We start from the raw sequence: 25,244 nt of genomic DNA, 5'->3' as shown, positions 1-25,244 counted from the left end.
AGATGAAAACTCTCTATGAGTAACGATGCCATCATAAAATGACATCATAAAATGCTAAAACACTTTAGGGAGTTATTTAGCAAATCCTCGAGATTTTCTCCTGAATTTTTAGACTGTAGCCTACAAATTCTGGAGGATGCTAGTTTCCACCTATCCTCGAATATGGTGGAATTTAATAATTACTGTCTGTGAGATAATATAAGGAAAAGCTTCTGGTATTGATAGTCTCCTCATAGAAGTCTGTAAACATGCTTGGAAGGAATTACGCTATAGACTTCTCCAATTATTCAGGCAATGCTGTAGCCTCCCACAACTATACAACTATATAGAGATGGTCGCCATTTGCAAACGGAAGGCTGATCGACAGAATTGTGGAAATTTTTGAGGATTTTCCCTTCTCTCAATTGCATGGAAAACTAGCAAAAATACTGCTCAAGAAATTATTTAAAATGCCTAAGTTACTGTGGATTTTGTATGTCTAGAAGCATGAATGATATGATTTTTACAAGAAAAGTCTATAGGAGAACGCGTACCACTTTACGAAGACTTTTGCTCGTATGGGAAGAGAAGGCTTATTGATTCTTTTCAAAAGAAATGAATGCTCAGACAAATTGGTGGAGATTGTGAAGCAATTTTATGAAGGTATATCAGTCGAAGTTTCTCTTGGAAGCAACAAATAGGTCTCCTTTTCAGACATTCATGGAGTAAAACAAGGCTGTGTACTTGCTCCAACATTATTTGTTCTATATCTGCATAGTGCACTTGAAAAGTTTGCAAGTGAATTCAGGGCTGGGGTGTATATCCACATGAGAGCGGATAATAGCTTGTTGAACATATCTACTCTGTGATCCACCAGGAAGTACCACAAGATGTGTATTTACGAACTGGTGACTCACTCCCTAGAAGATATCCAGAAGATACTACAAATCTAAACCCGATTGTTGGAACATGAAACTCCAACCATTACGGATGCAAATCGACTTCAAAATGAAAAAAATTCATATATTTTAGACAGTATGTTTTCTGATGACAAAAGCCTGGCGGTGGTGATGGAGCGCGCTCTCTTTCGGGAAGTTCAATAATTGATTGGGGAAAGGTGACACTAAACTGTCAACAAAATACAAAGTTCACTGAGCGGCAGCAGTGTCCTGTACTGCATCGGCGACATGAAAAATGACGATGTGCTGTCAGTTGTGTCAGTTACGATCTATAACGAACATTTCTTGGAGAGACATCATGAACCGAGGTGTGCAGTTTGCAAATATGCCTAGTATTGCGTTTATTGTGATGAATTTGCAGTTGCTTTCAATTGGGCATGAAAGCATTAGGATTCCCAAGGCTGTGATCTGCAGTGAACTGAAATATGAAAGCTGTTAAAGGCAGAGCCCGAAATTCCGTTCTAAGGATGCTATCAAACATCTAAATGCAACGTTCTGATTGCAACTGCATGAGAGAATATGGTGACTAATTGCAAATAACGGCGGAGAGTTATAAAGATATGAACTATTGCAGAATCAAAATGGATGAAACAACAGCAAGTAAAAGAAACAAAAGAGAGAAAGCGCTAGAACAAGAATCACTTCAACAGAATTAGACACAACATTCAATAATATCTGTGTCAGATTTGTACCCATATCTTTGGTCTACAATCTCATAAAAGAGCAAAACATCGTTGATGAATTCACTTACTACACGCGTGTGTGCGCGCGCGCTTGTATAGCTAAAAAAATATGTCCTCCTACCAGGTCATACGCGATTACCAATGACACTTAAGAATGCATGCTTACACACACACACACACACACTCACATGTATGTACGTATGTATATGTACTGTATAATAAAAGATGGACAAACGGTTGCTAATGGCATCAAAACATTTATAAATTTGGTCCGGTCAGAGTACTGCCTGTATTTTGTGCTTGGCATATTCTTACCCATTTATATATATATATATATATATATATACTATTTTTTACTATTTTACTTGTTTCAGTCTTTTGACTGTGGCCATGCTGGAGCACCACCTTTTAGTCGAGCAAATCGACCCCAGGACTTATTCTTTAGAAGCCTAGTACTTATTCTATCGGTCTCTTTTGCCGAACCGCTAAGTTACGGGGACATAAACACACCAGCATCGGTTGTCAAGCGATGTTGGGGGGACAAAGACAGACACACAAACACATACACACATACATATATATATACATACATACGACAGGCTTCTTTCAGTTTCCGTCTACCAAATCCACTCACAAGGCTTTGGTCGGCCCGAGGCTATAGTAGAAGACACTTGCCCAAGATGCCACGCAGTGGGATTGAACCCAGGACCATGTGGTTGGTAAGCAAGCTACTTACCACACAGCCACACCTACGCCTATATATATATATATATATATATATACGCACACCTCAATGACAATATCGCCATGAAGTTCTTCTAGTTGTTAACATTAATACAAATGCATATTTGTTGATGTTTTGTGAGTGTATCGTTGCGAATATGTTTATACACGCACACACACACACACACACACGCGCACACAGTGTTCTCCTGCGATCCAAATTTCCCTCGTTTTTCAAAATATCAACGCACTCGACGCTTCAGTGTTTGTTTATAAGATATAAACTTCCGAATATGTATGTGAATTGAAGAAATGTTATCAACATTAGCAAGGTTTACTGCATCGATTCACTGGATTTGAATTAACAGAAACAAGGACAATTACATCAACACCGTTAATAGCAAAAAAAAAAAAAAAAAAAAAAAAAAAAACTGAGAAGACAAGTAAGCTTTTTTAAAAAAGAAAAAAAATAGAGGTCTTTTACTTCATATTTTTATCCGATATCTTAATTAAATATCCTTTTCCCTCTTAAAAGAACCATTTTATTCTGTATAAGTAAGAATGTTACTTTCAGAAAATATTGGTTTCAAATTTTGGCACAAGGCCAGCAATTTCTGGGGGGTGGGTAAGTCAATTAATTATGTTAGCCCCAGCGCTCAAATTGTACATATTTTATCGAGCCTGAAGGGATGAAAGGTAAAATCAACCTCGGCAGAATTTGAATTCTGAATGTAAAAACGGATGAAATTCTGCTAAGCATTCTGCCCAACGTTCTAACAATTCTGCTAGCTCGTCACCTTACTTTCTGAAAATATTAACCAACAGACGGCTTTATCAAAAACAAAAAAAAAAAAAACATTAGTGACATGAATCACACAAACTAGGAGATACATCCTTTGTCATGGAAATAACATGTGACATTGCTATAAAAAATTAACTCAATCTGTTTCTTCCATGGTACGGGCTAAGAATTGTATTGAAGAACATACTATAAACTTTGCAAGCTGATGATAGTGTAAACTGGTTGGTAAAATTTGGTTTTCCTTTTCCTGAAAAACTTTTTGGGTAAGACATTCAATAAGATATATTCAGGAAAACTTTTTTACATATGAAAACTTTTCAGTAAAATGGGATTCTCTCTCTCTCTTTCTTTATGTGTTTATGCTTGCATTATGCTTGTTATACGTTTTATTCACTTTACATAAAGTAAGAGTAAGACAGGGACAAAAACAGATAGAGAGATAAGAAACGTTTCTATTGATAGTGTTATAATATAAGTGTACCAACCTCTTTTAATCAATTGACTATAGCTATTAAAAAACTTAATGCAGCTTGACACTCCACTAAGTGAGTGAAATGTGCTGTGTCTTTGAGTGGCACTTTATTGTTTGGTCGAATGTCTATGTGAGTAAATCTTTTTGATTATAGTTGACAAGATGGAGCAGAAGTAGGCATGAACAAAATAAACTGAAGTACTGGAAAACAAGAAAACATTGGACTTCTGACAAGAAGAATGTATCAAGACCATAATATCTCCATTATTACTGTCTTGCAAGTTCCTCCTGTGAATAATAACAAAACGGTCAATAGACTTGCGTCTTCAATTCTAATGTAGAATTATGAAAAGGAATCTAATTTATAAACTATGTGTGTGTAATACTCATCAAAATTTAAAGGATTATTTGTGTCTTCTTCCTGCTTCAAGCCTTGCTCCATTTTCTTTTTGTTTCATTTTGTTTTCTGTAATTCTTTTCACCTCAAACTTCACTCGTTTCTTCTTGATCATCTTATTGTTTTCCAGCATTATGCTCCATTTTGCATTGAGTATTGACTTTTTATAATAATGTTTGTCTTTTTTATGGAATCTTTTATCAAGTCAAACAGTTTCTCTGTGACTGAGGGGATTTCTTTGACTCGGAGTTACCAATTGTAAATTTGAAAAGCCAGGACATCACTTCTTCAGTCTTAAGCTCTCAATCCCTCACTCTCTATTATTTTTATTAATTTAATCAAATACTTTGTTATTTCTATTCAATCACATTATTTCTTCCCTTTGAATCTAATACAACTGAAAGAGCTTCACTATGTTACTCAGACCAAACAGTGATGTATCCAGTGGATAGACTCAGTAACCATCTTAACACCAAGCTGGCACAGAAGACAGACACAATAGTGTTACTGAGAGAAATGATTGTGGATACTGATTCAGGTAAACAATGCCTAAGATAAATGGTGGAGATACCTGAACAGCTAAACACCATGTTTTATTTTAGTGAAGCTCTACTGTTTTTAACAGACATAAATGAAGACAGAGAATAATGAGGTGAGTAATGGAGGGAGAGAAGTTGGAGAGTGAGGAAGTTGGCACGCAAGTATAAAGATGTGAACAGATGGCATTCCATTAGTTATGACAAGTGTTCCAATTGATCCAATCAATGGGACAGCCTGCTCATGAAATTAACATGTAAGTGACTGAGCACTCCACAGACACACATACCTTTAATGTACTTCTCAAGGAGATTCAGCATGACACAGAATGTGACAAGGTTGGCCCTTTGAATTACAGGTACAACTCATTTTTACCAGTTGAGAGGACTGGAGCACCATGAAATAAAGTGTCTTGCTCAAGGACACAACACACCACCAGGAATCAAACTTATGACCATAAACCAAATAGCCTAACCACTAAGCCATACACCTTTGTTATGTGACTTACTGGTTTTTCAAATATACAAAAGACTTTTCGGCCACTATGTATACACTACAACACACACATGCACACCACTATGTGCACAACATATTGTTTTATGTTGGCACTCCGTTGCTTACGAAGTCCAGTTGATCCGATCAATGGAACAGCCTGCTCGTGAAATTAACGTGCAAGTGGCTGAGCACTCCACAGACACGTGTACCCTTAACGTAGTTCTCGGGGATATTCAGCGTGACACAGTGTGACAAGGCTGACCCTTTGAATTACAGGCACAACAGAAACAGGAAGTAAGAGTGAGAGAAAGTTGTGGTGAAAGAGTACAGCAGGGTTCGCCACCATCCCCTGCCGGAGCCTCGTGGAGCTTTTAGGTGTTTTCGCTCAATAAACACTCACAACGCCTGGTCTGGGAATCGAAACCGCGATCCTATGACCACGAGTCCGCTGCCCTAACCACTGGGCCATTGCGCCTCCACATGTACACAACAACACATGCACAATTACACGTACATGTACACACACAACTATCCATACACTATTACATGCACTACACTACAAATACAAGTACATATGAGGGTTGGCAACAGGTAGAGCATCCATCCATAAAAATATGTTTCAGCGAATTTAGTCCAACCCATACAAATATGGAAAAGTGGACATTAAAATGAAGATAATGATGACACATATTTGTATGTCCAGATTTAGCTCAGCTGCTCAAATGGTCACTGCTCTTTGCCACTACATACTCCTTGGAATTGAAAATTCTATGAAAGTAATTATAACAAATATAACATCTTTATTAAACATATTTATAAATAAAACTTGTTTGATTCTTAATACAAGAAATCAAATAAAATAATCTTTGCTGAAAAACAAAGTCTGGCAGTTTTTCAATTATTTTGCTTTTTTAAAGAGATTATGAACAGCAACCTTCAGGGCTGGCCAAAGTAGAAAGATGTTCTTTTTATACCATTCTCTGAAAAGGAGAAATGTATACCAATAAAATTATTTAAACAGGAATTAATTTTATTTCTATATAAAAGAATATCAACATTTTTTCAACCTAAATCCCACTTCTTATCTTTAAACCCCTTTGTCTAACTTTCAACATTATCCACAAAGTTAGGGCCACACACTGTTCTACGAGTTAATAAGACTAGAAGTGATAAATCAATGTACTAAACAATGAATAGTTTAATATCATTTAAGCAATATATGAAGTACAGTATGGTACAGCACCCACATCAGTGGCAGGTTGTATAAATGAGAGTAAGTCACCCCTTCTGTCCATAGACTGGGATGGCACTTTTGACAAGTGCTAGCAGCTCCTTAGCACTCCCATGCCAGGGATACAGAGAAGCTGTCAGTAGCAGGTTGTTGGATAACCAACAAAGTAGAGGAGTCCTGGACCAATGGCTTGAAGGTTATTGTGACCAAGTGGAATATCTATAACATTAAACAAAGGTTAGGCATCAACTAGCAAGGGAACTGCTAGTGTGGGACAGCCTCATTGTCAACCATGCTTGGTACCCGGTGTGGAGACCAGAGAGGCAGTCCATTGGGAGAACAACATCAACTGCTTTATTCACTCACTGTCCAAAGGTGATTTTCTCAGGAGTCAAATCAAAAGCAGACTTTGTGGCCTACATGTGAGCCTAATGGAGATGATTTCTGAACAGAACAGTCAATGCTGACCTGTGATGGACAACTGATGACAATGGCAATATGAATTAACACCCAATTCAGAACATTTAAATGATTTTTCCAGTTGCCATAAAGCTTTATAAATTATAATTAAAAGAAATTTTATAGACTGTAAGCTTAATGAGTTCCCTGGAGATCATAGAATTAAGATTGGGCAGGAAATGATGCTCACTACATGAATGTTTTACACATGTGAAAAAATGAATGAATGTACGCATGGATGATTAATACAAATATACTCTGTAGCAGAAATATGAAGACTGATCCCTCTTGTGGGGAAAAGCACTTGTGGCAGTGTCACATAAAAGTGCCCATGCAGTGCAACATAAAAGTGCCTGTGTGATGCCATGTAAAAGTGCACATAAAAGCACTTGTGCAGTGCTACATAAAAGCACTTGTGCAGTGCTACATAAAAGTACCCATGTAGTACCACATAAAAGCACCCATGCAGTGCCATGTAAAAGCACCCAGCACACTCTGTAAAATAGTTGGCATTGGGAAAGGCATCCCACTGTAGAAACCATGCCACATCAGATTGGAACCTGGTGTAGCTCCCCAGCTTGCCAGCTCTGGTTGAACTGTCCAACCCATGCCAGCATGGAAAGCGGACGTTAAACGATGATGATGATGATACACACATATATAAACACAAACACACACACACATACACAAATATATATATATATGCATGGCACGTGAAAAGCACCATTTGAGCGTGATTGTTGCCAGAGTTGCTCTACCAGCACATGTGCCGGTGGCATGTGAAAAACAACATCCGAGCGTGGTTGTTGCCAGTGCTGCCGGACTGGCTCCCATGCAGGTAGCATGTAAAAAACACCTTTCAAGTGTGGTCGTTGCCAGAACTGCCTGACTAGCCCTTGTGCTGGTGTCACGAAAAAGCACCCACTACACTCTCAGAGTGGTTGGCATTAGGAAGGGCATCCAGCTGTAGAAACCTTGCCAAATCAGATTGGAGCCTGGTGCAGCCTCTGGCTCACCAGTCCTCAGTCAAACTGTCCAACCCATGCCAGCATGGAAAGCGGACGTTAAACGATGATGATGATGTACACACACACATATATACGCTCACACACACTTGTGCAGGTGCCACATAAAAGCACTTAAGCCGGTGCCATGTTAAAAGCACCCAGTACACCCTGTGAAGTGGTTGGCATTAGGAAGAGCATCCAACTGTAGAAACCATGCCAAAACACATACCTTATATATGTGTGTTTGATACTGTTTATATTCCTCAAGATGCTTTTAATCCATATTTGAAGTAACAAAGATATTATATAACACTCAATAATAATCTAAGCGGAAATAAAATATTAAACGAACCTGTGATATTTCAAATTATTATGATAATTTTCTTCCAGGAACTGTTTATAAAACACAGCCATTTCTTCAGGAGACAAACTTTTCTTATTCTTGTTGTCAGAATCTATTTGCTTTTTCCTTTCTAATTCCATGTGAATAAACTGAGCTTTTCTCTGAAAGAAATTTTATATAAATTGGCTAAGTTTTTGTATCAATATCTCACAAGAAAAAAAGTGAAAGGAAGCAACAAAGAAAGGGTGAATCTTTGTAGAGATAAAGTGAATCAGTGGATACTGTGTTGTGTCTGCAGCAAATGTTTTATTGAGTCTCAAAGTTGGATCTTTTAATTCTTATTCCACTTAGCTACAGACAATAGATAACAATAAATACCAAGTTTTTGGAGACATTAACTATAAAACTCTAGCAATTTCCCTAAAGAATTATATCACTCACTTACCAAAAACAAATAATTCACTCTTAAACATTAAAGTTTTTTAAAAGAGTGAATCTTATCAGATATCTTATATCTTTTCTTATATCTTTGACTTGTTTCAGCCATTGGACAGTGGCCATGCTAGGGCATAACCTTGACAGTGTAGTTAAACAAATCGATCCCAGTACTTATATTTTTTTAAACCTGGTACTTATTCTACTAGTCTCTATTTGCTGAACTGCTAGGTTATGGAGACATAAACAAACCAATACCAGTTGTTAAGCAGTGGTGGAGTCAAACAGAAATATATATCTACCTTCGTTAAATCATCCCAAATACGATAATACCATCACTTTCGTTTTTATTTCAGACACTGGAATTACATTATCAACTTAAGATGATAAAGCTAACTTGAGGAAGATGTGGCTGCTATTTCTAGTAGGTTGAGTAACTGAATAGCAGACTTGTCACTGACTCAAGTAACTTGCTTGATTTGATAACTGGCACTTTGTCAGTTACAACAAAGGTTCAAGTTGATCCAATCAATGGAACAACCTGCTCATGAGATTAACATGCAACTGGCTGAGCACTCCACAGACATGCATACCCTTAACATAGTTCTCAGAGAAATTCAGTGTAACACAGAATTTGAAAGCTGACCCTTTGAAATACAGGTACAACTCATTTCTGCCAGCTGAGTGAACCAGAGCAACATGAAATAAAGTGTCTTGCTCAAGGACACAACACACCACCAGGAATCAAACTCAAAACCTTACAACCGTGAGCCAATTTACCCCAACCGCTAAGGCATGTGCCTTCACAATATATTTGTATGCAATGTTGTTTGTGTGTAATGTAATTTATATGTTAGCTGGAGAAGGTGGGGTGAGATACTTGTCAACATTGAAGGTAAGACAGATGCTGTTGTTGGCACTCCGTCGCTTACAACATCGAGGGTTCCAGTTGATCCGATCAACGGAACAGCCTGCTCATGAAACTAATGTGCAAGTGGCTGAGCACTCCACAGACATGTATACCCTTAACGTAGTTCTCGGGAATATTCAGCATGACACAGTGCGACAAGGCTGACCCTTTGAATTACAGGAACAACAGAAACAGGAAGTAAGAGAAAGTTGTGGTGAAAGAGTACAGCAGGGTTCGCCACCATCCCCTGCCGGAGCCTTGTGGAGCTTTTAGGTGTTTTCGCTCAATAAACACTCACAACGCCCGGTCTGGGAATCGAAACCGCGATCCTATGACCACGAGTCTGCTGCCCTAACCACTGGGCCATTGCGCCTCCACTAAGGGAAGACAGATAACAAGACAAAACTATTCTAAAATCTATAAATGGAAAATAACTGTGTTAGGCAACTTAGATAAGATATATTAGATCATTGGACAACCATTGCTTGTTGTTGCAAACGGTTACATCCACACAAGAAGAGAAAACGAAGAAAAATAACATTTGTACTAGTAATAGTCAAACTTAAGTATGACTCCATTTATTCCACATTTAAATATAAAATGCAATACTTTACCTTAAAAAATGTGATATTTTGCCTTGTCCAGAAGTCATGATTAAAGGTTTGTAAATCAACTTTCTTCAGCCTCAAATCTTTCTCCACATTTGATTCATTGGGAGGGATATAAAAGTGGGTAGGGCGTAAGTTGGAGTTTCCATCAGGTGGGCCAATCCAGTTTCGAGTGATAGATTTAGGAGGAGAAGATGAAAGTTTAAATGTCTCTTTCTTCTTCTTCTAAAATATATATATATATATATATATATAAAAGAAATTGATTGAGCTTTATTAGAACAATGAAAAAAAGTACAGAATGTGACAAACAGTCACATAATATTGGTTTTAAATTTTGGCACAAGGTCAACAATTTCGGGGGAAGGGGTGAGTCGATTACATCATTCCCTGCATTCAACTGGTACCTCAGAAAGTAAAGATGGATCAAATGAGGCTAAGTATTTCGCCCATCATGGAAACAATTCTGCCAGCTCACCACCTTAAAAATTACTTAATATTGATGAAGAAGTTTGTTTAAAACTGTTGTTGAACTTTTGGGTAAATACGATAAAGAGATAAGATAATCATTGACTCTTCTTATTTCTCAGAATCTGGATATAAACGTGAAGACACACTAATGAAAACTATTGGTAAACTACGATATTAGAACAAACCGACATATTCATTGGTTAATTTTGTACATTGGAAAGATAAAGGTTCTGCCTCAAATATGAGACAATCAACTCCGTCAAAAGTTGAATCTGTACAAAGGGAGATAAGTAATTCAAGTTATGTGTACGACGTACATGAAAAGAATATTGAACGTGGAAGATATACTTCCATCAACAGAAGAAATTATTCGATGATGAAATAAAGAATGAAGTTGTATGTGCATTTCTACATTTATTTTCCCATATCAACAGAGATCGTACAACTTTTGCAAATCTAAAGAGTTGCCTTTTGCTGGACCAACTATGATAGATATTCTCAGCTAATGTGACGAAGACAAGAAGTATTATATACTTTATCCAATGGCTTTCATAAATTCTGATCACAATTACATGCGGAGTTAGCTTGTTGGAATCTCAGAATTATAAGACACTGAACATTTTAGTTGGCACACAGAACTTCCTATAATGTTCTCACCTAAATTTTATTAAGCATTTTTGGAAAGACATTGTTAGTAATATTAAAGATAGGAGGCCCCGATCTCCATAGATGATACCTTTCGAGACATGTGATGTATTTCTTTAAAATGTCCTTAGTATCTTTTAACGAATGTAAGAGGCCATAAATTGTCACGGACGGTGTGAAACTGGAAGATGCAAGGGACATAACTCATGTTTTTTTTTTCATTTTTGTATTTAATTTGTAAGATTCTTGATATGAATTCCTGTGTTATGTAGGGTCATAACGCCAGTAATACTAAACACACACAAAGTGCATGTATTTATTGTTATTAATATAATGACCTTTCAAAAACACAGGTCTTGATTTTTTCCCACACATTTAAGATATTGTTGCTACCTGTTCATTGCCATCTCGTTTTGCTCAAACAAACTAAAAAAAAAATCATGACACACCATTTGTAGGAGGAACTCATGTAAATTTATACAGACTGTCAAATACTTTGAAAGCTATGTATGGTGTTTACACTACTCGACAATATCTGGACTAAGATATATATTTCTACATTTATGCTTTCATCAGGCTTTTCATTTCATTAACTAGATTAAAAAGTTTCTTCAAGCACCCTGTACACACTATAAAGTGGTTGGCATTAGGAAAGGCATCCAGCCAGAGAAATCAAGCCAAAGCTGACAGTGGAGCTTGATGCAACCCTGTGACTTGCAAAATCCAGTCAAACTGTCCAATTCATGTTTGATGACGATGATATCAAGGTTTGTGTAATGTTGTATAATGTCTACTGCATTAGGTCCAATATATAGAAAGACAATTACTCTAGGTTGAGATTCGATGATGATGAGATTATAGTTGTTAGAAAATACTTGAGCCACTCAATCCAAAACTTAAGCTTCTGTAACACATTCAGGAGAGTTCATTGGAATGTTAAAATTGTCCTGCCAGGCTGTCTTGTTCTTTTTGATTCAGTAATTGACTGAACCATCATAATAAAATACAAGATATCTTTTAACTAATTCAAGAGAAGTTGTGGAAGAGGGAGACACAGGAAGAAACAGGACACAGTATTGAAGGCCAATCTCAAAAGACTGAACCTTACAAAGGAGATGACAGAGGACTGAGACTTGTGACATACTGTTGTACTCAAGAAGACCCACCCATCCTAAAATGAAGGTGCCACATAAAAAGCATTGCTGTGGGTGATGGTACCATGTAAAAAGCACCCAGTACACTCTGTAAAGTGGTCAGTGTTAGGAAGGGCATCCAGCTATAGAAACCAAGCCAAACAGACTGTGGAACCTGGTGTGGCCTTTAGTTTTGCCAGTTCCTGTGAAGCCATCCAACCCATGCCAGCATGGAAAACAGACGTTAAATGATGATAATGATGAAAAGAAACATGCATATCATCAGCAACAAGACTTAAATGTGAACCTCAAAGATAAAAGGGATATATATACCTGTTTTATGTAATAAACTATAAACTATAGATTTTCTATTGAATTCAGAGCCAGCACTGTAAGTTACTCTGTTTTGTATATGAATATGTCTAAGTAAACAATGTAATCAAAAACAGAAAAAATAGGTGAGTGTATATGGATATTTCAAGAGTTATTGCTCTTTCTTCAGCACCACATCCAAGCCATCAACTACCATAAATACACTGCACAAGTACATAACTGTTTTATGGTTAAGCAGCTCTCCTCACAAGATGGTTCTTTAAAGGAGAAGATAAGAAGTGAATAATTTAAAAGAAATAAGATCATTGAAAGCTTATTTAGTCAAGTATTTCAGGATTCAAATTTATACAACAGTAGTACCACGTTGTTAGTAAAGGTTTGTGAAACAAAATATAGTAAGCAGCAGTCAAGTACAAAGAAAGTTTTTCTGTTCATAGATATAACTTGTGTGGATTTATAAATCCAAGGATACAGTGATAGTACAAGAAACTTATATCTTTTTTAAATATACAGAACATTCTCTTGAGGTATTTTCCCTCAACCACATTGTTAATAGTCATAATCAGTGTCACTAATTTCCCTCTATTTCTGTTTAATTATATTGAGAGAAGTGTGGAAGTGGGAGGCCCGAGAAGAAAAGGAGATGGCAGATGACCAAGATATGTGGCACACTGGTGTACTCGAGAAGATCCTCCAACCACCACCACCATAACAGAATTGAGATCCTAAAGCTAAGATGCCACGTAAAAAGCATTGGTGTAGGTGCTGGTGCCATGTAAAAAGCACCCAGTACACTATGTAAAGTGGGTGGCATTTGGATGGGCATCCAGCCATAGAAACCAAGCCAAAATAGACTATGGAACCTGGTGCAGCCCCTGGCCTCACCAGTTCCTGTCAAGCCATCCAACCCACACCAGCATGGAAAACAGACGTTAAATCATGATGATGATGACTCTTACTAGAATACATATATATATAATGAAAGAAGTTTAATAAAAACCTAACATGTCTGTTACCATTATCATTTAACTTTAAAGACCAGATGCACCTCAACTTGCAATGCCAAGATTGGCCAAACATTTTATTATTTAAGCTTATTAGATTTATCTCCCTTGCTTGTTTTTCAGATTTTTAACACCACAACGGAGTTTTTGTCTATTATTGCTTAATCTCATCTGATTATTTCAACTCCCTTTATTACATCTGTGACACCCTACCAAACAGTTGTCCCTTTGGAATTCATTCTAGAATATCATTAATTACCATTTCAATATAAATAGACGTATGCCCAACCCATGTTAAATGATTATGATGATGCATTTAAGGACAATTCATTCCAAGTCCAAACGTTTACACTGGTACTTAATTTATCGACACTGAAAGGATGAAAGGCAAAGTCGACCTCGGCGGAATTTGAACTCAGAAGGTGAAAACAGACGAAATACCGCTAAGCATATTGCCCGGCGTGCTAACGTTTCTGCCAGCATGCCACCTTAGAAAAATTAAATAAAGAATGTATAAATGAAAATTGTATAGATTAATTTTTTTAAAAATTTACTTAAACTTATAAGTTTCAATCTTTGTTACACGTTATTAAAGGGAAATAACTGAGCATAGTTTCTGGCCTTAGTTCAATTACACGTGCAATTAAACTTAAAAATGCATGTTAAGAATTTAAATGGAAAATTATAAATTGAAAGGAAGAAAAGCCATCTTTTACTAAATCTCTTAGGAAAACTACTTTCTTCTGCAGAATTTTCTGTTACTGAGTAGATTTAGATTCAAAACCTGACTGCAGCAGCCCATTCTTTTGAAAAGTCCAAAATATTAAAAAAAAACCATTATTAGAGATATAATTCCCACCTGAATCAACATCTAAGATAAGGTGATGCATTTTTACAGTTTGTGAGTTCATTTAAGATCCTTCTCCAGTTTTACATACGAACAACCATGCTACATGGCAGTGAAACATGGGCTGTAACTGCTGAGGACATACGTAAGCTCGCAAGGAATGAAGCCAGTATGCTCCGTTGGATGTGTAATGTCAATGTGAATACCCGTCAGAGTGTAAGTATCTTGAGAGAAAAGCTGAACATTAGAAGCATCAGTTGTGGCGTGCAAGAGAGACGATTGCGCTGGTATGGACATGTGGTGAGAATGGAGGAGGATAGCTGCGTGAAAAAGTGCCACACCCTAACAGTTGAGGGAACCCGTGGAAGAGGTAGGCCCAGGAAGACCTGGGCTGAGGTGGTGAGGCAAGACCTTCGTACATTGGGCCTCACCGAGGCGATGACTACGGACCGAGACCTTTGGAAATGGGCTGTGCGTGAGAAGACCCGGCAAGCCAAGTAAGATCGTTGCCAGTGCCCCTGGACTGGTTCTTGTGCGGGTGGCACATGAGATGCACCATTTTGAGCGTGGCCGTTGCCAGTACCGCCTGACTGGCTCCTGTAGGATTTTCGAGCGAGATCGTTGCCAGTGCCCCTGGACTGGCTTGTGCGGGTGGCACATAAAAGACACCATTTCGAGCGTGGCCGTTTTCGTGCGGGTGACACGTAAAAGCACCCACTACACTCTCTGAGTGGTTGGCGTTAGGAAGGGCATCCAGCTGTAGAAACTCTGCCAAATCAGACTGGAGCCTGGTGTTGCCATCCGGTTTCACCAGTCCTCAGTCAAATCGTCCAACCCATGCTAGCATGGAAAGCGGACGTTAAACGATGATGATGATGATGATACACACGCACACAATCTTTTATTTGTTTCAGCCATTTGGGTGTGGCCATGCTGGGGCACCACACATACACACACAGTGTGGCTGTGTGGTAAGAAGCTTGCTTCCCAACTACATGGTTCTGGGTTCAGTCCCACTGAGTGGCATCTTGGGTAAGTGTCTTCTGCTATAACCTTGGGCTGACCAAAGTCTTGTGAGTGGATTTGGTAGATGGAAACTGAAAGAAGCCCGTCATATATACATAACCACTACACCATATGCCCATGGGCATATGGTGTAGTGGTTAAGAGCACAGGCTACAAACCCCGAGATTCCAAGTTCAATTCCAGGCATAGTCCTGAATAATAATGATAATAATAATAATTATTATTATTATTATATTATATCCAGTTGTAGAAATCAAGCCAAAACAGATTGGAGCCTGGTGCAGCTCTCCAGCTTACCAGTTCCAGTCAAGCTATCTAACCCATGCCAGCATGGAAAACAAATGCCAGATGATGATGACAATAAAACCCAGAGGTTCACTTCAAATACCTTATGGTTTGGTACAGAAAAAGTAATATTAGCCTATCCTTCACTGATAAATGTCCTGACAATCAGGTTTCCTCCTCTGTAATGTAAGTCTTCAGAAAAAAAAACTGTTGACAACAGAAATTACTCTTCTACAAAATCTCATGATATTTTTCTGCAGTGACTTTGCCTAATTTGGGAGCTTTGCTGCCTCACAATCCTGTCAGTACCCAAACAATTGTTTAAAAGATTCAAACCAACTCTTGCTCCATTAGATTCTGTAGACTTTATATCCCTATCATCACAAATACGAAGAGTATCTCTCACAAGAGGCTTGAAAGGAAAATTAGCTTTTCTTCCAAGTAAATACTTCACTCACTCAATCACCATCAAATTAAGTTTCTTTAATCCACACTTTTAACTTATTTTCCATCTCATCAGTAAATAAGGCATTAATATTATTAAGTTTGCAGAAGGTGATGAACTGACAGAATTGTTAGCATGCTGGTCAAAATTCAAAATACTTAGCAGTATTCTGTCCATCTTTACATTCTGAGTTCAAATTCCAGCAAGGTTGACTTTGCATTTCATCCTTTTGGGGTTGATAAAATAAGTACCAGTTGAACACTACAGTCAATCTAATCGACTTATTCTTGCCCCCGAAATTGCTGTTGTGCCAAAATTTGAAATCATTATTAAGTTAGCATATAATTTTGGCCACCAAAATACTTAACTTTTTTTTACCCCACAAAAACTCTAAATTTGACCAATCTCTGTTTCATGCTATGATCACTTAAAAGAGATGCTACTTTCTCTCTAAAAACCAATCTCTTTATTGATCTTTTGTGATGGTTTTTATCTTTGGTGTGGTGAATTATGAAAAAGGTAAATCACAGCAACAATGACTTTCATAAACTGTCCCTTGAAAATGATTCCACAAATTTTGTCTCAAATTAAATTAAACCTCAATGACACAGCAAAATTTGAGGAAATGCATGGTAAATTGCTGGTTTTTGCATACTAAGATGAAATGACAATTCTCCTAGTGATTGTTTAAACCATACACAAACACACACACGTGTGTATGTATGTCTCTTTTATTTTTTAATTATTATGAATCTTCCACTGAAGTGGGAGCCGGTTTCCAACAAAGATACAAGGCTCCATCTTTGAGATGTAGTTAACACAGACAAATTCACATTTGGAACGTGAGAAAAGTCTTGCATATTTTTACTGTTCCATTCATAGATTGGACTTGTATGAATCAACCGGTCAATCAATTTCTCTTTCTGAAAATCCCAGCTTATCCAGATTCTCCTGCATGCATGCATAAAAGAGAATCTATTAACGGCATCGAAGGCTTTTTTTCAGATCGACAAAAATGTGATATAAATGCAGACCCTGTTCCACACACTTCTCCTGAAGCTGTCTAGCTGAGAAGATCACATCAGCAGTGCTGTGTCCCACACGAAAACAAGATTGACTTTCTGGGAGAACACAATGTGCAATGTGTTTCAGCAGACGATGCAGAAGAACCCTGCCTGCATGTATGTATGTATGTATGTATGTAGTGCTTTTTTTTTCGTTCACTTTCGGTTTGACATTTAATTAAAACAATATGAACAAAGGGAAATAATTCAGCTTTCTTTACACTTCCACACAAAATTCGCCTGAGAGGACTCCGAGCATAACCCTACAATATCTTAGATTTTGTTAATTTTGTACAGAAATCATGCGTTGATAGGATTTTATTTGTTACCATGATTTTGTCAGCTGTTCATTACCAAAGGATCTGTGTATTTGTATTTAATACAAAGTACACAAACTCGATGTACTTTTACGTCAGCCAGCGTACGAACAAATCATTATGTGGTCACTAGACCTTCTATAAACAGCGGTGATCTTTCGATTAACAGCAACCTATTTCTCTTTCAAGTCATACCATACTAATTTTAAAATGATAGGATACAGTGAATAATGTTATCTTAAACTTGTCAAAGATGGAATGCTTTTAGTCACAGGCTTGCTCGATCGAAGTTTAACTGGAGTTGAATAACAGCGACCTATCCACAGATTGGTCGAGAATAGAGCTTCTACACCGTCGCTCGACTAGCTAGAAATAATAGCCAAATCATACTACTGTCTTTAAAAGGAGGGAATGTAGTCTAAAATCCACCGTCTGAATGGTAACATAACAGCGCCAGTGTCTTGGAGGTTTGTTTAGTAATTAATGAGCTAGAGCTAAACAACAATAAAATTGTACAGCACTATGTCCTACTGAAAGTGCATTACCTTTGTGGTTAGGGGTGCTTGCTTCATAAATATCAAGGTCGTAGGTTCGATTCCTGCACCGGGCGGTGCGTTGCCTTTGAACAACTAACATGATTGCCTCCCTTCACCAACAGAAAACATTTCGTTTTTCCCTTTTTTTTATTTTACTATTTATTTTTTTCTCTTGTAAATACATTTTTAGAAAATATATTCTTTAATTTAAAATGACAATTTTTTTTATAAGATGTTGTAGTTTATCTTTCTACATTAAGCTTTCCCTCCGTCAAGTTAAAAAACCTAAGAAGCTATTTCCCAATCCACTTTTTAGACTGTTTTGTTGACAACCAGATCGAGCTGTACTAAAAAGTATTCCAGCCGTGACCAGCACCTCTTATTTTTAGGTGTGTGTGGGCGAGAGAGAGAGAGAGAGAGATCTTTTGCTTGAGGGACAGAAATGCGGGATTGAAAACGAAATAAAACGAAACCGGTGATGTAGAAACATGCTAATTCTATTTCACCTTGGCTGATCACATTATCGATCCAATATATCCTTTCTTAAATACTGTAACGTGGGATTTGGCCGCTATTATTAGCAGGCTGGTGGACCGTGGAGAAATTCCCTCTGAACACGTTTTTTAAAATTTTCTTATGTTGTGCGTTTTGTGTCAGTCCCTGAATAATGACAAGTATATGCGTGTATATGTATGTATATATGTCTGTGTGTATGTATGTGTTTACTTTAAACTTTACAATCTTTTTACATAATCTGAGTTAGAGTCGTTCCAGTTCTGCTTGGTTGTCCTTCGGTACCCAACGTGTAACAATAACATTTATTTTCTCCTTTAATTAAGCTACAAATAGTTAATTGCTGCTAATTGAAGGTACTGTCCTATAAAGAAGGGGTACTGACACAAAAAAAAACATTTATATGTTTAAAGCTATTAAAATCGAAATACTGACAACAAAATTGTTAACATTGATGAGACTTCACATCTAATTATTAAGATTTCTAGTAAAAAGGTTTAAATCATCTCATTTCAGTCTTGAAAATAAATAAAATTGAAAATGAAAGACTTTTTCCCTTACCTTTTGTTGTTTTAGGAATCGTTTAAATTGATTATTTCTAGAAATAATAAGAAAATCACCTCCAGAAAATCTCCGACAGATCGCTAACATTTTACCATTTTGAAAGTCGCTGAAACGAAGTTGGTCGATTAGAAAACATAATAATCACTTCAAAAGACGGAGTTTCGGAATAATTATTTCTGTCTCATGGGGAAGGAAAAAAAAGTACTGAATTGATGGAGTAAAACTGAAAAATTAGAGGTAAAGTTATAAATTCCGTTGAATGAAATCGAAACAGAAAAATACAAAAATGAAGGGGAGAAAAAAATACCCAATTTCTCGGTGTTTTTCTTCCTTGAGAAGGTGAGATTGGAGTTACCAAACACCGCCTTTTTAAATACAGTGTTGATATTATTGATCTGAATGATTAATTGATTGACAGACAGACAAATAAATAAATAAATAGATAGATAGCGGCAGATTTGTCCAATTCCCTAACCGCCTCTTTTTTGTTTTTTACTTCAAATATTTCTTTTGGATGTTGCATTTTTATCACCGAGATCGCATCTTTGACCGCTACCGCCGTCCACCTAAAAGAAAATCAACTTTTCGAAATTTTTGTTTCCCCCATCTTTACATTTTTCTCTCTAGGATTCCACCTGAGAAATACTGAAATTATTTTTCTTGAAATAATTATACTTTACAAAATTTCAATTTTTCTTTAAATCCTCCTCTGCCGGCATTCAGAAATAACTCAGCCCGCAACGTCTTCCAGATGTTTTCTAACTCGTTCTCACATGCGTGCATTGCTGGTGGACCAGCCGAAGAAATGAAGGAAGCCTCTATGTGGTCGTTCATCGTGCTAGAAATAACAGCTAAATCCATGAATTATTTTTTTTCTCCAAATTTCTATTTTCCAAGTCACATCTTTGCTCAGTTTTCAAAATATAAACACCCGCCCCATAGATGTAAGGAATGCATCGGCACAGTTCTTCCTATTCCCCAGCGAAATACTAAGCCTTTTGTTGTTGTTTTTTTTTACCCCTCACCTTTTTTATTAACGAGTAGGCAAAATAGTGTTTCCATCAATATAATTCTTTTCTTTTTCATGGTACTGGACGAGTTTTAAAAATTCCAAATCATCTTCATTTATTGAAACGTGACAATTTGTTCATCGTTTTGGCAATCGGTACATGCTACCCTATATGAAGTGGCTATCCTTCGTAAGGGAGGCACATAGCCTAATGGATAGACCAATGGACTTGTAGTTGAGAGATCGCGTGTTCGAACCTCAGACTGGACGATGTGAGTGTTTATAGGCGAGACACCTAAGCTCCACGTGATTCTTGTAGAAGGTAATGTCAAACCTCTGCTGACTCTTTCACTGCAACTTTCTCTCGCTCTTTCCACCTGCATCCAGCAGCTCAACTGGGACGGACTCTGCCTGCTCTCCCTATTCAAGCCTCTGTACCCCTCCCTGTAACTTGAGGATGCATTCCAATATATTTTCACTATCTTCTCTCTCACTCCTTTTCCTTTTCCAGTATCTCCTCTACTATAAAACACATGGTTCTCTGATTCTTGCTATAATGTAGAATCATGATATAATGTGGAATCGTAATGTCCATAGCTTTTCCACATGGGATTTTTAAAAAAGGAGTTTTGGGGTAAGATTAACATTTTGAAAAGTGTTTTGGGACTAACACTGGAAAAGGTTGTGATTTTTGATAAACAAAACTTTTATCCTGTTCGTACACACACACAAAACACTGTCGTTGCTATGAACGATAAAATACCGAGAAACTTTAACCCTTTAGCATTCACTTTATTCTGTCAAATATAATGCTTATATATTGACATTATTTCGAATTTATCATGTGTTATCAGTTGTATATCTTTAGAATGACATTGTGGAGTTCGCATAAGAAACTGGATCTGACTGGTTTGAACATAAAACAAAATATTTGAGCCAGAAATGGCCAGTTTAAATGCTAAAGGGTTGAATGTCATTCCCGCTACAGTACAAAAGCGTTATTTCCGATATTGTAAACAGGAATCCTTAGAGATTTCTTTTAAAAAAGCGCGTGTGTATTCGACATGCCCACCTATATGTATATATGCCTAGTGCTGTGGATGACGGTGTATTGGTGTGGTGCCAGATGGCAAAAGAATTCCCTGGTTAGCCAGGAGGTTAAAAATAGAAAGTGACTTACAAAGAAAGTGACTTACAAAGCTTGTCATAGAAACAAGTTTCCCTTTTTGTGTAGGCAGAATAAGTTGTAGCAGAGAGTAAAAACACCTAAGGCTAGGTCATGAGAAGACTCTAGAGTCAAGCTGGGCTCTGGCTTTAAATTGGCCAATTAAGTATTCTGGTAGACCATCTGCCGATTTTGTAACAAGAAGCTCTCTTCCATACATGCCATTAAGAACTCAGCTGGGTTCTTCTCTCCACAGAGAAGAGTATCTTTGGGAAGTGGAGAGAATATTTTGCTGATCTCCTAAATCCAATCACGTTAAAATCTGGTGGACACAAGGTGCTATCTAGCGAGTAAAGACTAACCTTAGTAACACTGAAGTCATAAAGGCAGTTAAAGCACTCAAGTGTAGCAAGGCCACTGAAGAAAATAAAATTCGACCTGAGATGTTAAAAGGTTTAAATAGAAGTATTTTCTGGTTGCTTCATGTATGCCAAGTGGCTTGGACATCTGGAAAGACACTAAAGCAATGGCAATCCATGGTGATAATCTCAATTTTTAAAAAGGGAGATGCGAGAGTACTTAAATCATAAAGGAGTCTTCTTGCTGAGCTTTCCTGATAAAGTCTACGCTAGGTATCTGGAAAAGAGATATGGGGAAACTCAATCCCAAGCTTGCTAAAGAACAGTGTAGTGTCTGTCCTGGATGCAGTACAACCAACCACATATCCATTTTATGATAGGACTTTAAGAAATTGTGGGAATATTGCCAAGAAGTGTACACTTGCTTTGTAAACTTCAAAGAGTCATATGACTGCATATTGCAGAGAGTTTTGCAGAAGTTTGGGATTAATGGGCAACTTCATGTTCCCATAAAGTCCCTAAGCAAATACCCAGATATTTGTGTTTGGATAAATGGTGCCAAGTTGAAACTTTTCAATGTGAATATTGGACTTCACCAGGGATGCATATTGTTACCTTTCCTTTTTGTAAATTTTATGAACTAGATTGACAGTATCATTAGTATCCTGATTATGCCCCCTTCTCTTGTTGTTTCTACTGCCAAAGGCTTTATTGGAGTACGCACCACAGTATGCATGATTGCAGTATGATACCTATATGGCAGAGGAAAATCCCTATCAAAAATCTGGAAGAAGATCTTGGAGATGTTAGTTTTCACACAACCAGAGAAAAGTAGGCTGTACCATGTTACATGTTTTCTTCTCCACTTTGTTTCACTACAGGAGTGTGTATTTCTCTCAGGATTGTCATGTGCCCTTGTTTTGCCTCTGGTATGGTTTGATTCAGTATTCCAGGTTGATCTAGATTTGGTCCCAAAGTTACACTAGCCTCTTCTGGTTCCCCTCTTACCATGCCTAAAGTTTTCACAATGCCTATCCTTGTGGGGTTCGTGTTATCCTCAGGGCAAGCGGAGCCATAATAGTCCTTAGTGAAATCCCTCAAGTACCCCACGAGATATGGCAGCACCCAGAAGGTGCAAGTTTTGCTAAACATCATGCTTGTATTCACATTACTCCTGTATTCCTTCAGGACTTAAAGCTTGAAAGAAATGAAGCTAGCATGCTCTGCTGGATGAGTAATGTCAATTTGCGTGTAAGTCAATGTGTAAATGTGTTGATAGAAAAAAAAAAAAAACTGAACAAAAGAAGGTTCAAATGTAGTGTGCGAGAGAGAAGACCACATTGTTATGGGAATGTGATGCACATGAATGAGGACAGATGCATGAAGTAGTGTTAATCATTAAATGTGGATGGAATTTACAGAAGAAGGAAACCCAGGAAGATGTGAGACAAAGTTGTAAAAAATGATCTTCAGATGTTGAGTTTCACTGTGGAGACAACAAAGGATTGAGATTATTGGTAATTTGCAGTGCTTGAGAAAACCTGTCCATCTGAATAAAAATGAGGTTCAAAAAGCATGTTGTTCATGTCTATGTCCCTTTCCCTCACAATTCATTTCCTAACACCCTCCACCTGTGTTTACCACCTGCTGCATTCCCTTCTCCCTTTGTCTCCCACTCTCATGAACTCACCTGCTCACAGTTTCTACCTGATGTGTCTCTCTCCCTCACAACTCACCTTCCTAACACCCCTTCCTCTATCTATGTTCACCATCTTTCTCTTTCTTGCACTTTCATGAACTTTCCTGCCTGCCCTCCCTATTCAATCCTCTGTACCTCTCCCTGTAACTTGAGGATGCATCCCAACATCTCTCTCTTTTTCTCTCTCTCTCTCTCTCTCTCTCCCTCCCCTCCCTCACTCCTTTTCCTTTTCCAACTGAGGTAGCTATGTATCTCCTCTACTACAAAACACTATTTCTTTCCCCTCAATCACACTTTAACCTCTCTTCACCTCCCTCAATACTATTCACCCACAGTTGAAGAATCATGTCTTGCAAGTTACTTGGTGATCTCACATAAAAAGCATCCAGTACACACAGTAAGGTGATTGGCATTAGGAAGGGGATTCCACCTGTTGAAACTAGCACTGGTTCACCAGTTCCTGTCAAACTGTCCAACCCATACCAGCATGGAAAATGGATGTTAAATGATGATGATAATGATGAATAAACTTAATGCTTGGTAAACTTACATCTATATGAATAGGCATGTATCATCATCATCTTCATTATCATCAACATTCTATGTCTGTTTTCTATGCTGGCATGAGTTGGACAGCTTGACAGGAACTGACCAGGTTAGGGGTCGCACCAGGTTCCATAGTCTGTCTCAGCTTTGTTTCTACAGCTGGATGCCCTTCATAACACCAACGGCTTTACAGAATATGCTGGGTGCTTTTTACATGGCACCATCACCTGTGCTTTTTGTGTGGAACCAGCACTAATACTTTTCATATGGCACCAGCACCTACGCCAATGCTTTTTACATGGCACTTTCGTTTTAGGACACCAATTCTGTTATGGTGCGCAGGTCTTCTTCAGTACAGTTGTGCAATACTCATTTTGGTCCACTGTTATCTCCATCTTTAAATGACGATCTGATTGTCTGCCAAGCAAATGGAAAGCAGTAATTGAAGTAGATGGTGAACATGCTCCAAAATAATCATTTAAAGATGTTTTTGTCGAATAAAATTTGTTGAAAAAAAAAACCATAATAATTATGCACCAACCCAATATATTTGGAAAAATGAGTAGAGATGGCTTTTTTGGGAGATAATTTTTATTTTGATCCCCCCCAAAAGCCTTCTCTACTCATTTTTATAAATATATAATACTGTATCAAGAACTTTCTTATTATTATTCTACTATATATATATGTGTGTGAGTGTGTGTGTATAGCCAATAACAGGCATTTTTATATAATGACACAAATCAAACATATGGATTTAATGAAACTGACCTGATTAAAATACATATAAAAAATATGTTGATTTAATCTCAAGGTGAAGTAAATATTCAGTTGCATCTTAGGCAACCCCACTAGTGCCAATGGCATGAAAAAGGGTTTGAGGAAGGGCATCAAGCCATAGAAACCATACCAAAGATGACATTGGACTTCAGCACAACCCTACAGCTTGCCAGTTCCCTGTCAAACCATCCTACCTGTGCTACCTATCAATTCAATGATCAACAGCAGCAGAAAGACAAGCCTCTTAAAGGACAACTACATCTATTCACAGTATAAAAGATGTGTCAGAAGTGTCTAACACCATGTATGTACATTAATGACAAGAAATATGCTGAGCGTGGTGTTAACAGTAGATGAATCTCTCTACACAGGTCTTTGCTTTCCCATTAAAAAAAAGTAGAAATGCTGGAGCTCCAGAATGGCCAGGCATTTCTGCTGAGGCAGTGATTTGGTGATGGTACAC

General features: G+C 37.6%; 1 protein-coding gene across 3 annotated transcripts; it reads right to left on the bottom strand.

Annotated features, from left to right (window-relative positions):
• Nucleotides 1–5,827: 5,827 nt before the first annotated feature.
• Nucleotides 5,828–19,647, bottom strand: LOC106869892 (cytochrome c oxidase assembly factor 8). 3 transcript variants are annotated; one of them, XM_089360005.1, is made up of 5 exons: nt 19,531–19,647; nt 19,221–19,329; nt 10,047–10,265; nt 8,097–8,248; nt 5,828–6,027 (listed from the first exon to the last, which is right to left on the bottom strand). In XM_089360005.1, exons 2-5 carry the CDS (start codon nt 19,308–19,310, stop codon nt 5,946–5,948), a joined length of 543 nt encoding a protein of 180 aa, XP_089216131.1. In that variant the 5' UTR covers nt 19,311–19,329; nt 19,531–19,647; the 3' UTR covers nt 5,828–5,945. The 3 variants fall into 3 exon arrangements, with proteins under 3 accessions (XP_089216131.1, XP_014771300.2, XP_014771303.2); XM_014915814.3 differs by lacking the exon at nt 19,531–19,647 and having other exon boundaries at nt 19,221–19,426; XM_014915817.3 differs by lacking the exons at nt 19,221–19,329; nt 19,531–19,647 and adding an exon at nt 18,156–18,268.
• Nucleotides 19,648–25,244: the final 5,597 nt, after the last annotated feature.

The sequence above is a fragment of the Octopus bimaculoides genome, chromosome 11 (assembly GCF_046866305.1).
Source record: "Octopus bimaculoides isolate indiv1 chromosome 11, ASM4686630v1, whole genome shotgun sequence".
NCBI classification, from domain to species: Eukaryota; Metazoa; Mollusca; class Cephalopoda; order Octopoda; family Octopodidae; genus Octopus; species Octopus bimaculoides.
Note: the sequence above shows the minus strand (reverse complement) of the source record. Positions and strands in the feature narration are given on the sequence as shown.

Bases quoted from the DNA above. Each gene is read 5' to 3' on its own strand.
- LOC106869892 (XM_089360005.1), bottom strand. From the start codon at position 19,310: ATGTTAGCGATCTGTCGGAGATTTTCTGGAGGTGATTTTCTTATTATT. The intron at 10,266-19,220 runs GTAAGGGAAAAA...TATATATTTTAG, and splicing joins GATTCCTAAAACAACAAAAG to AAGAAGAAGAAAGAGACATT. The intron at 6,028-8,096 runs GTTCGTTTAATA...TCTCCTTTTCAG, and splicing joins AATAATTTGAAATATCACAG to AGAATGGTATAAAAAGAACA.